The sequence below is a fragment of the Calidris pugnax genome, unplaced genomic scaffold (assembly GCF_001431845.1).
Source record: "Calidris pugnax isolate Ruff unplaced genomic scaffold, ASM143184v1 scaffold461, whole genome shotgun sequence".
In the NCBI taxonomy this organism is placed as follows: domain Eukaryota; kingdom Metazoa; phylum Chordata; class Aves; order Charadriiformes; family Scolopacidae; genus Calidris; species Calidris pugnax.
The window spans coordinates 594164-606098 of NW_015091201.1; the positions used below are offsets into that span (position 1 = coordinate 594164).

At 47.0% G+C, this 11935-nt stretch overlaps 1 protein-coding gene across 1 annotated transcript; it reads right to left on the minus strand.

Moving 5' to 3' along the window:
* Positions 1–1404: 1404 nt before the first annotated feature.
* On the minus strand, positions 1405–9027 carry LOC106898470 (1-acyl-sn-glycerol-3-phosphate acyltransferase alpha-like). Its single transcript, XM_014959727.1, has 6 exons — positions 8843–9027; positions 7504–7637; positions 6873–7048; positions 6491–6586; positions 5968–6040; positions 1405–2330 (listed from the first exon to the last, which is right to left on the minus strand). Exons 1-6 carry the CDS (start codon positions 9025–9027, stop codon positions 2185–2187), a joined length of 810 nt encoding a protein of 269 aa, XP_014815213.1. The 3' UTR covers positions 1405–2184.
* Positions 9028–11935: the final 2908 nt, after the last annotated feature.

An 11935-nucleotide genomic window follows, 5' to 3' on the forward strand; every position in this document is an offset into this window, starting at 1 on the left:
GCTGGAAGCACCACATTGTCTCAGAGGTAGAAGGATACAGGGGTGACCTGGTAAGCAGTTATCCATTCATCAGTGACTATGGTATGGAGTCAAATAAATATATGGAGAGATATACTGTGTCGTGAAAATACTTTCTGCTGCTCAGTAGCTTTTTCCACTTCACTGAGAGTTTCTAATCCTGCTCGTCAGGTCAGCCTTGGAAACTCCTGACGAGGCATTGAGCTGCTCTTGGGAAACTGCTGCCTGTACATCATGCTCAGATGACTGCTGCCCTCCAGATCTTGGCATGTGATTGCCCAGAGAGGAACTTAAGACTGTGTCTACTGTTTTATTTGCTGTATAGTGATTTTTATTTCATTCATTTGCAAAAGCCTCCAATAATGTAACATTTCAGACAGAAGGGTAGTGACATTTTACTGTCCATTGCCCTAAAAAAGTGTTCAGAGTTGTGCAAGACTTGGTTGGGTGCTGGATGCTTTATGACTCTCTAAAGGCACAATCAAGACAGATTTTTTTACTTCCCAGCATGAATGCATGCCAACTCTGGAGATTGGCATGTTTGCATTTCAAAATCAAATTACTTATCCTTTGTACCTACTCAGAAATTAGGAGGTTCATGTAATCTTTATAAAAATTTTTCTTATTTCCTTGTTTTGCATACAAACTCTTTAGGCAGTTGCATCTTGAAGCCTGGAGACATCTTTTATTAAATCCTATAGTGAATGTGTGTGTTTGTGTGTGCTGGGCAGTAATAAAATACGTTATATGCCCTCATCTACACATGCCATCAACTCTGGTATACTGTGTGTCCAAAATGTTCTTTGGCTGCGGTTCATAGCTAAACGTATCAGCATAAAAAAGCAAACCAAAATCTGGCTGGTACATAAACCACAAGCATTTGGGCTAAGAATGAATCACCTGGCTGGGATGATCACTTCCAAAACCATACTAAGTCAATAAATACAAAACGCATAAAAATCATATTAAGTTTCTATCTCTCCTTGGCACTACTGGGAGGGGAGGAGGGGACTGGGAGAAAGAAAGCAGCAACCTAAGGTAGAGTCATGAGTAAAGCTTCTGGGTGGACTAGGTGCCTCTCTGATGAGGACTAATGAAGGAGATCCTTGGTGAAAAACCCAACATCAGATGCGTGTGTTGCCATGGGAGGGTGTGCTCCCAAGTCTTGCCTGTCCCAGCCCAGAAGACCATGCTGCCCACCCATGGCCTGGGGAGCCCTCAGGAGACCTCCAGGGCTTCTGGGCCCCCGGAGAGGGATGGAACACGGGGACTGTGCTGTTCCATGAGCCCCCAGACTGTGGGGAGAGGGGAAAGGCTATGGTGACCCGGGCAGAGGAAGGCAAGACGCCATCCTCTGACACACAGAAGACAGGGAAAAGCCAGGCATTATTCAGAAATCAGGAGCTGCAGCTCCCAGAGTGTATTTGGACATATATATATAGGTTGTGTTAAAAATCATGACATTATTAGAGCACAGCAAAGATGTAAAGTAACACATTTCTGCTGTTTGCCTCTGGTTTCTGAGTCCCCAGGCATGTTCCCCTTACACTTTCAAGATCTGCCCAACTACTGAAAGCAAAATTTTGCTTTGCTTTAAAGAAAGGCTATAAAAAGCAAACAAACCACCAACCCCTGGAGACCCACGTAAAGTCTTTCATTCCCCTCTCGTGGCAGAGGTACACCCAAATCTACCCCGCAGAAAGAGGCAGGAGACAGCGCCTTCTCCTGAGTGTGCTTCTAGGGGAATGTGGCAGCCCTTAAGCCCAGAACAGCCACTTCTCCAGGCAGGCTGGCCATGGGCTCAGGGATAAATGCCTCCACCTTGTTGGTTTGGAATAGGAAAAGTTGATTATAAGATGCTCACAGGAAGGGTCCAGCTCTGCCTGGGGTCCAGCTGAAGAGAAGTTCTCAGGGTTAAGATTACAAAGAAGTGTCCAGTTACCCACTGTGTGTCTGTCCACACAAGTGGCAAAGTTCTCTGGAAGGAACAGGGCAACCATTTTACCACCTCCACTTACAAGCTTTTCTTCCTCTGTGGATGTTTCGCCTGTCTCTGGTACGGCAAGGTTGCAATCCATTGTTAACTCTGATTCCAGATCTTTTTGTGGTTGCCATGCCCTCCCCCTCAGCTGCTACACACACATCTGGGGCTGGAAGATAGGATTGCTAATGAGAAGTCCCATTCGTCATTCCTGATATGCCCTGATAAGCAGTGAGCATGGCGTCACGGACCTGCTCAGTAAGCTTGGGAACATCGTCTGGACCCAGGCCAACAGTATCCACTTCTGGCAGGATCTGGATGATGCTTTTCCCTGGAAGAGTGAGACAGGAGGGTCAGAGACAGGGGAAGGAAAAATATGCATGGTGTAGAAGAACAAGAAAATATACAGTGAAGGGATCAGTACAAGTGAAGGAACCAGAGAGACATCAAGAGAGATGTCCTCTTTCATACACCAACAGCTGGGCAGCAACCCAGCCATGTCCCAGATGCACAGAGCAAAAATTCAAACCAGATTTTTCCCATCCACAGAGACCACAAAAATAATAAATACAGAAACAGGTGAATCTCTCCTCAAATGCATTCAATGCAATGATTCATATCAAGTAAGCGTTCACAGTGGAAAAACCTCAGGATCCGTCTGACTCACAGCCAAGAGAATGAGATGTCTGTAATACAACACATCCAAACTGGCCGTGCTCTGATCTGTGTATACCAAATTCAGCAGAATCCCTCCTTCCAGAAACACACTTTGAGATGAGGGAAATTGAGCCCAAGACTCATCTCATTGGCCTGGTGAGTCAATACTCCTCCTGGGAAGCTCCACTGAGGAATGGACTGGTGCAAACAGGAAGAATATATTGGGGAGCTATAAACGTGCTCTTCTGCCCTTGTACCCAGTAGCCTCTTTTCTGTCCAGTGGAGACAAGACGCTGCCTGCAGAAACACCCACCTAAGAATTTGGGGAGTGTCTGAGTTATTTTTTAACTGTCTTGCATGTGTGCTAGGAAATGAGACCCAGAAATGTGGCAAGAAGAGCCGTGCAAGGGAGGCAAAACAGAAGAGTAGAGAAGGGCTTCACTAAGGAAGAGGGCATGATCTCTGCCTGCACATCCTACATCCAAAGCCAGGTCTGGTATCTCAGGAGTCTACTCTGCTTCACTTGGTCCTACAGAAAAGCTGACTGATGATGGGGCTATGCTGAAGAGGCAGGTCTGCTGGGGTATAACACACTTCCAGCAAGCACCAGACTTCTTCCATGCATGACGCTGAACACACACTGGACGCAGAGTTGATCCTTCCAGAAGCTCATCAGCATGCCCAGAGCCACTGTGGACATGACGAGCTGTCCTGACCTGAGGAACAGCCTGCTCAATGCACAGAAATCTTGGCCATGTCTTCAGAATCAGCCCTGGCAAAACTTGCAGGTGGGAAAAGTGGGAAGGTACAGGAAGAACTAACTGTGGTTCTTCCTCCAGTAGTGAAGGTCCTACTTGTTTAACAGCAATTAAGAAAAGGGCTTAGAGGTTAGATAACCACAAATTCCCAGGATAAAGTTATTATAAAGGCAAATGTACATACAATTGCAGAGTTTTTCCTAAAAAGCTCAGAGAGGTTGTGAAATCTCCTTCCTTGAAGTCACTCCAAACTTGGCTGGACAAGGCACAGAGCAAACTCATCTATCTTTGGAGTTGGCCTTGCTTAGAGCAAAAGGTTGAGCTGCTGCAGAGTTCCCTTCCCACTGGGTTGTTCTCTGATTTCCCAGAGGACTCCTCTGTCTTGGTTGCCCAAATGAGCAAGGGATGTGTTGGGGAGGAGAGGGCTAGCAGAGCAGGGCTGACATGTCTGCTCATGCTCCAATCAACCCCACCATGGGCAATGCTTCCAGTACCAAATGCCTTTGATGTGTGGCCAATGGAGACAGGATAGACCCAGAAGGTGAAAGATGAGTAGAATCAGGCAACGCTGTTACGTGTTTGCACTGACTCTCTCTTCAAGGTGTGTGTCCTGCAAGGAATGACTACACCCAGGTACAAGCAATGGGAGGAATGAGAATTTCAGATGCAAATCCTCCCCTTAGGAAAAGACAGGGCTTGCTTTGGGGAGGGTGGGAAGTGGCAGAAGCCCATTTTGGGGCGCATCTCAGGGAAGGAATTGGAGGAACAGAATGGGTTACTTTCCTCTGTTGGAACTGGAAAGATTTTTTCTGCATTTTCCTTCTGAAGTCCATGACTTACACCCTTTTTTCCCCATAAAATTTTATCAGTTACCAGCAGAAATTTTTTTCACCATAAATTGATGAAACATGGAAAGAACAGGGTAACTGGGAAGAAAAATACCCTCAGCATAACTTTTTCTGAGAGCTCCATGTTTGCTATTGATGCCCAACTCTCCATGCACCTGCAGATCCAAGGACAGCATGGGCTCTGCCCCAGGACTCTGCTGTTTCTCCAGGTTCCCTCATATGGGTATTGGACAAGCTGTGAGAACAGTCTAGACTGTGCTTTTGCCAAGAAAGGTCAGACCAGATGATGCTTGAGGTCCCTTCCAACCTGGTATTCTATGTTTGAAATATAAGGGGAGAGGCAAAAGTGATGCCGGAAATCCCCCATTCCCTCCCTCGCCTTCTGAGAAGACAGAAACTGCCATTTTCCTGCTGCTCTCTCCACATCACACGTGGTCCTCTGCCCACCTTATGGTTCTCTTTAAGGACTGAGCTTGCACCAACAACCTGCCCGCTCTCTGCACCAAGTCATCCTTACCTGGTGTAAATCTCTTCTCCTTCTGGTTGTAGAAGTCCTGGTAGGAAGAGATCACTACAGGAATAATGGGGACCTGGAAGGGAGGAAATCTACATTGAATTTACACATTTCCCATTCCTCCCCCAAAACAGAACTTGTGTTCTTAGGTGAAACCTGCACATTGCTGTAATTATCCCAGTCAGCTCTATAGTAGGTTCTCAGAGGGATATTTAGATCATTCAACTGTATCACACCATGTCCTCACTGTTAATTTTTGCACTTTTCTCTCTATATTTAGGCCAACAATGCATGGATTACCAAATCAGTATGTACAGAGGCCTGTTCAGCAGAAATTCCCCCACTGTTTTCCCAAGCTGTGTCATGAAGATTTTTCACCTGTCCCTGAAACAGCCCATCCTGCTGGCTCTTGGATGCATGCTTGGTCCAAAGGGAAGCCAAGGACCAGAAGCCACATATCCCTGGTTACTGGTGGACCATGGTAGGCAAACTGCACCCCCAGGGGCAGGAGGAAGATGACTCTTACCTGGGCTTTCACAGCCAGCTGGAAGGCCCCACGTTTGAAGGGCAACATGGAGCCACCATGATTGCGAGTTCCTTCAGGGAAGACCAAGACGCGGAACTGCAGGAGAGAGAAGACATTGAGATAAAGGGACCTCCAGTTACTATTCTAAACCGCTGCACGGATGTACTCCCCTGGGACCGAAATTTTTTTCACCATAAATTGATGAAACATGGAAAGAACAGGGTAACTGGGAAGAAAAATACCCTCAGCATAACTTTTTCTGAGAGCTCCATGTTTGCTATTGATGCCCAACTCTCCATGCACCTGCAGATCCAAGGACAGCATGGGCTCTGCCCCAGGACTCTGCTGTTTCTCCAGGTTCCCTCATATGGGTATTGGACAAGCTGTGAGAACAGTCTAGACTGTGCTTTTGCCAAGAAAGGTCAGACCAGATGATGCTTGAGGTCCCTTCCAACCTGGTATTCTATGTTTGAAATATAAGGGGAGAGGCAAAAGTGATGCCGGAAATCCCCCATTCCCTCCCTCGCCTTCTGAGAAGACAGAAACTGCCATTTTCCTGCTGCTCTCTCCACATCACACGTGGTCCTCTGCCCACCTTATGGTTCTCTTTAAGGACTGAGCTTGCACCAACAACCTGCCCGCTCTCTGCACCAAGTCATCCTTACCTGGTGTAAATCTCTTCTCCTTCTGGTTGTAGAAGTCCTGGTAGGAAGAGATCACTACAGGAATAATGGGGACCTGGAAGGGAGGAAATCTACATTGAATTTACACATTTCCCATTCCTCCCCCAAAACAGAACTTGTGTTCTTAGGTGAAACCTGCACATTGCTGTAGTTATCCCAGTCAGCTCTATAGTAGGTTCTCAGAGGGATATTTAGATCATTCAACTGTATCACACCATGTCCTCACTGTTAATTTTTGCACTTTTCTCTCTATATTTAGGCCAACAATGCATGGATTACCAAATCAGTATGTACAGAGGCCTGTTCAGCAGAAATTCCCCCACTGTTTTCCCAAGCTGTGTCATGAAGATTTTTCACCTGTCCCTGAAACAGCCCATCCTGCTGGCTCTTGGATGCATGCTTGGTCCAAAGGGAAGCCAAGGACCAGAAGCCACATATCCCTGGTTACTGGTGGACCATGGTAGGCAAACTGCACCCCCAGGGGCAGGAGGAAGATGACTCTTACCTGGGCTTTCACAGCCAGCTGGAAGGCCCCACGTTTGAAGGGCAACATGGAGCCACCATGATTGCGAGTTCCTTCAGGGAAGACCAAGACGCGGAACTGCAGGAGAGAGAAGACATTGAGATAAAGGGACCTCCAGTTACTATTCTAAACCGCTGCACGGATGTACTCCCCTGGGACCGATCTGTCTGCTCCTGACCATGCAGAGACATCCAATTCCTCCACTTCAGGCACTCTAAGAACACACAACACACTGAACCCACCAGAGATGCTCTTATTCTGTTTTGCCCAGTGCCCAGCCCATACAAAAAGATCCATTTCCAGCCGCATCAAGGTTCAAAAATATTTTCCAGTGGCTCCTCACCAAAGAGTCCTCCCTACTCACGTTTTCTTTGTGCAGAGAGTGTGCCACCTCTGTCAAGGTAGTGATTGACTCGTCCCTCTTCTTGCGATCAATGAAGATGAGTCCTGACAGCCAGCATGCTAGGCCAAAAGTGCCCATGTATAGGATTTCCTTCTTTGCAATGGGCACACAGCGATTTGGTAACATCTCCATCATCACTGGAAGGGGAAAACATGGACAGAACAAGTTGTCATCTGCACTGAAGTTTCCTCCAAATTCTGGACTACAGTCCTCTCCTCTGGGACATGCCATACCTGCAGAGCTTATCCAGCTTCATAGGATCAGAAAGATGTTGGGAAAGGGATTCTGGGAGTCTCCAGACTAACTGCCCACTTAGAGGAGGGCTATTGTTGACACCGAACGACAACAGCTATGACACAGCTATGGTCAACTGACACTCTCATCCCCATTCTCTTGGAAAGGATGAAGCTGATTTAGCTTGAAAATACCTATTGGGCTCTATTACCCTGAAGAACAGCTCTGTTTTGGGACTGGCTGGTAATGGACTGTGTAGCAGCTGCTCCTGCCCCTCTGTCTGTGGTAATTGGTATTTTGTACTAACTTCCCCTACAAACACCTGAGGCTGGGGACAGGAGGAAGGATCACCACGTACCCATAATGTCAAGGGAGGTCTGGTGATTCAACACAAGGACAAAAGGTTTCTTAGTCCTGAGGTTTTCCTTGCCCTTCACCACTATCTTGATCCCAAAGATGTATTTGAGAGGCAGCAGTGACACGCGGAAATACCTGTGGGAAAGGAGAGCAGACATAAGCCAAAGAGATGGTGAAATTGGGTAAAGGAACCAAACATCATTCTTCCAAACCAGCTCACAGACTGCCTCTGCAGCCTGTTTCTCTGCATTCCTAGATTCGACCCGTGACTTGGAGAAGAGCAACTAGTGCATGTTTTCAGCTCATCCCTTCATTTAAGAAGACAAATACACCTGGTGGGTTTTCTTCAAGCCAGGCTAGACCAACGGCCAAGCAACTTCAGCTACAGCAATTCTGTGCATCAGCCAAATATTAGCTAATGCCCAAATTCATAGTGGTCCTGTTTGTACTCTACTTCCCTGCCCACCTTGCTGAATAGCAAACACATGCCGTACACCGAACTCTGCTATTGCCTGTGCTGTGGAAAGAGAGATTCTGCCCCTGGGTGACATTAGACTGCAATTCTAGTAGCCATACTTTAGCAAATACTAGAAAAATAAATAAATAAATAAAAGTGAGACACAAAAGTAAAAAACTGAGGAAAATTTCTTAAAGTGGAAGGCTGATGCTCAGTTAAGAGATAAGAATTCCCACTGCAGCATACAATGATAAAGTTGTACATCCTGCCTCTGCAGCACTTCAGGAGGCTGCAAGCACTATTCTGCCCTGTAGCCAGGTCAGCTTCCAGCCCCCACTCAGCCCACAGCCCAGGTTACTAATGCCCATTGCTGCTAATGACAGGTGTACACCCAGCCTCTGGGTAAGTCTGGCAGCTCCTTGCAGAGGCAATAAAGAGGGGATGGGCAGCAATGTCTGCTCGTGCCTGATCAGGTGGGCACTGGCTCAGAACAACGTTGAGAAAGAGAGGAGCACCTGTGGAGGCTTTCCCAACACATCTTAGAAAGGGAATGACCAGCCACATGGAGGAGGGAAATACAGCTCTGAAGACCAGCTAGGAGTAAGTAACTTTACCCATGCATAACATCCAGCTTGTTGGCATTACCTAGTCTGTTAAATTTATATTTTACATCCTTTCCCTCCATCATTCATTATTCTTTTTATCAACTCAATCACAATACTGAAGCCTACATCTCTTCTCTGAATCGCAGAGCCTGGCAACTCTCCACACCGATACACAGCTAATTGCTCCCCACTGCAGTGCAATTCCCAGGACCCTCCAAAACAGACCTTGAGTTGACCCTACCCGTGCCCAGAGCAGAAAGAAGCCACAGACAACTTACTTCATGTTTTCCACGTTACGTCCGCGAGGAATACTCAACACAATAACCAGAATGCTTAGCGTGAAGAGCCACAACTTATAGAAGGTCATCTTGCAGAAGTATCTGAATGCAGGATTCACCTGGTAAAGGACTAGAAATGCGATGAACAGAAAAGTAAATGGGTAGTGAAGGAGTAAAAGCTCCATCCTTCCAGCTCAGAGTTAACCAGAAGAGTGTTGCACAGAGCAGTAAATGAGTCACGAGCACCCGATGTTGTGCAGCAGTTTAGATTCCCTTGATCAGCTACAGGTGGGTGGTGCAAAACTGGAACGAGATTTGGGAGCTTCAGAAGGGCTGTGTTGGCTCCTCAGAGCTAAACTAACCGTGGGAAGCCGGTTTAGCAAGGGATCTCCAGCAGCACGGTGTAGGAGCTGGCTGGCAAGCAGGGCAAACAGGCAATAGCAAGGCTGCCAATGTGCAGGGGGGTGTGTGGCTCTGGGCTGGTAGAGCAATGACTGCTTGGAGACACAGCTCCCCTTTGGGGGGGGTCTGTGCATCAGAACACTGAGAACTTCTACAAAAATTGTTACCAGGTGGGAGTGGGTTGTGTCGGATGCCACAGACACTAGTCAGTCTCTGTGCAAACACTGAACTTCAACAAGTGAGCTGGCTGCAAGATGTCCAGGAAACCAGAAATTAGTGTTATGGAGGAGAGAAAGAGAAAACCAGTGACCCAAGCAGCCGGCTCCTGCCCCATGTGCCTAGGCATTAGAGAGGACCAAGCCAAGCAAGTGGACATTCCTCAAGTAGAGTGGGAAAAGTAGAAAAAGTGCCATATGTCTAGACAAAAAGATAAACAAAGCAAGAACAGCTACTCCTGATGCTTTCATGGCCAGAGGCAGACACATGTTTAGACACATCTAAATACGTAAGAAATAAATCATGAAAATGCAAGTATAACCTGGGAGTGCTCCAGCTGCATTTCATCTCCTAAAACCACTGCATGAAAAGGATCTTTGCAACAAGTACAGTGACTAGGCTGAAAAACAAAAGTTTCGTGTTTCATCATCTGCACGAGAGGCCTCTCACTTAAGAGGAGCAATAATATTAAATTCCAGCCAGGACTGAAAGCTGAATATTCTCAAAAGGGAATGAGGAGTTCTGAGGACCCATAAACCCACATTGATTGTCACTTGTGACATAAAGATCACGATCAAATCCCCGAGGGCAGTAAAATGGAAAAGACTCAGCAGTATTTAATAGGAAACTGGGGAAATTATAATAAAGGCATTGGCTGTGCTCCCTGCTGCCTTGGCTTAGCCAGGGGCTCATCATCTCCTGTCTTTAATGGGAAAACTGGAGAGAAGTGACTGAATGCTCAGATCTCCCGAGGTTTCCCTGCAACCACAGGAGAGGCAGCCAAAGCAAAGAGCTTCATCCACAGCCTCTTCACTGTCCCTGCACCAGCATGTGGAAAAGACAAGCACCTTGTGCGCACACATTGGTCCCAGGCACTGTGACCCCTTTGTGCTGGAGCTGCAGAGATGAGCTCCCTTTTGGAAACAGTTCGTAGAGACCAGCCATGGATGCTTTGTGCTTATCCAAGGCCTGATCCAGCAAACAGTTACTTTCTTAATGCCTATTTACTTTCCTAATATCTCATCAGTATCAGTTATGGCCTTTCACAGTTGGGTGGAGGTTGATTTGACATGCAACTGATTCATCCTGACCTACCAGGAGAGAGGTAAAGTCAGTTTGCCATGGTGTCAGCTGGGATAGGGTTAACTTTTTTACTAGCAGCTGGAATAGTGCTATGTTTTGGATTTGGGATGAGAAATAGTGTTGATAGCTCGCTGGTGGTGTTAGTTGTTGCTGAGCTCTTAAGGCTTTTTCTGCTCCTCACCCCACCCTGCCAGCAATGGGCTGGGGGGCACGAGGAGCTGGGACAGGCCAGGACAGCTGACCAAAGGGACATTCCATACCATGGGACATCACGCTCAGTATATAAAGCTGGGGAAGAAGAAGGAAAAGGGGGACGTTTGCAGTGATGGCGTTTGTCTGCCCAAGTCACTGTTACACGTGATGAGCCTTGCTGTCCTGGGGATGGCTGAGCACCTGCCTGCCCATGGGAAGTGGTGAATGAATTCCCTGTTTGCTTTGCTTGTGTATGCGGCTTTTGCTTTACTTATTCAACTGTCTTTATCTCAATCCACGAGTTTTTTTCTCACTTCTTCAATTCTCTCCCCATTCAAACTGGGGAAGTGAGTGAGTGGTTGCATGGTTCTGGCTGCCAGCTGGGTTTAAACCATGGCCCTGGCAAGTGTGGACCAAGAAATATAATCCTCTGGATGGCTTCATGGCTGCTGGTGAGAGCAGACGTGTTGTGCAGCAATGCCATCTGCTGCCACCAGCCGCTGGTGAGCTGAAACCTCTGCAAAGAGCCGCAGCGGGTTCAGGGACGCAAGGGATGCTGCTCTTTACTTTCCTCATGAGCTTTTCCTCACTTTTACTCTTCCCTATTGCAACTCGGGGAGCGAGGGAGTGGTTGCGCGGTCTTAGCTGCTGACTGGCATTAAACCAGGACACAACCAAAGGCTGGAAGCACAGCCATAGCTTTCAGATCAAGCCTGAGTTTGTCAGGCTCCTAATGCAAGAGGAGTATCTTACACAATGACATGGAAACTCATGCAGAACATCTAGGGACAGGAAAGTGTGCAAATAGGAATTAATCACAAACTACTGAAGACTTTTAAGTCACTGACAGTAATTTACAAATATTTCTATCAAGGCTGTAAGGAAATTGTGTTCCCGCAGTGTACAGTGTACCACCAAGCAGGTACTAAGCTGAAGCAAGTCGATGTCTTACCCAAAGGAGCACAGCAACCCTAAAATACAGCTGGTCTACAAGAACACAAGATCCTGAATCTGAGGGAAAGACAGAAAAATGTCTCCAGCACAAATGGCAGTCCCCACGTGGTCAAAACAAAGCATAACTAGAGAAGGACCCACATAAGCAGATTTACAAGTGTGAGTACCTGTTAGACCCTCGTGTTGCAAATTTATGAGAAGAGTTGCTTCTCCATGGCACCACTACCACCACTGAGGAATAACCAA

Bases quoted from the DNA above. Each gene is read 5' to 3' on its own strand.
- LOC106898470 (XM_014959727.1), bottom strand. From the start codon at position 9,027: ATGGAGCTTTTACTCCTTCACTACCCATTTACTTTTCTGTTCATCGCA. The intron at 7,638-8,842 runs GTAAGTTGTCTG...CCTTTCCCACAG, and splicing joins CGTAACGTGGAAAACATGAA to GTATTTCCGCGTGTCACTGC. The intron at 7,049-7,503 runs GTACGTGGTGAT...TTCCCCTTCCAG, and splicing joins GACCTCCCTTGACATTATGG to TGATGATGGAGATGTTACCA.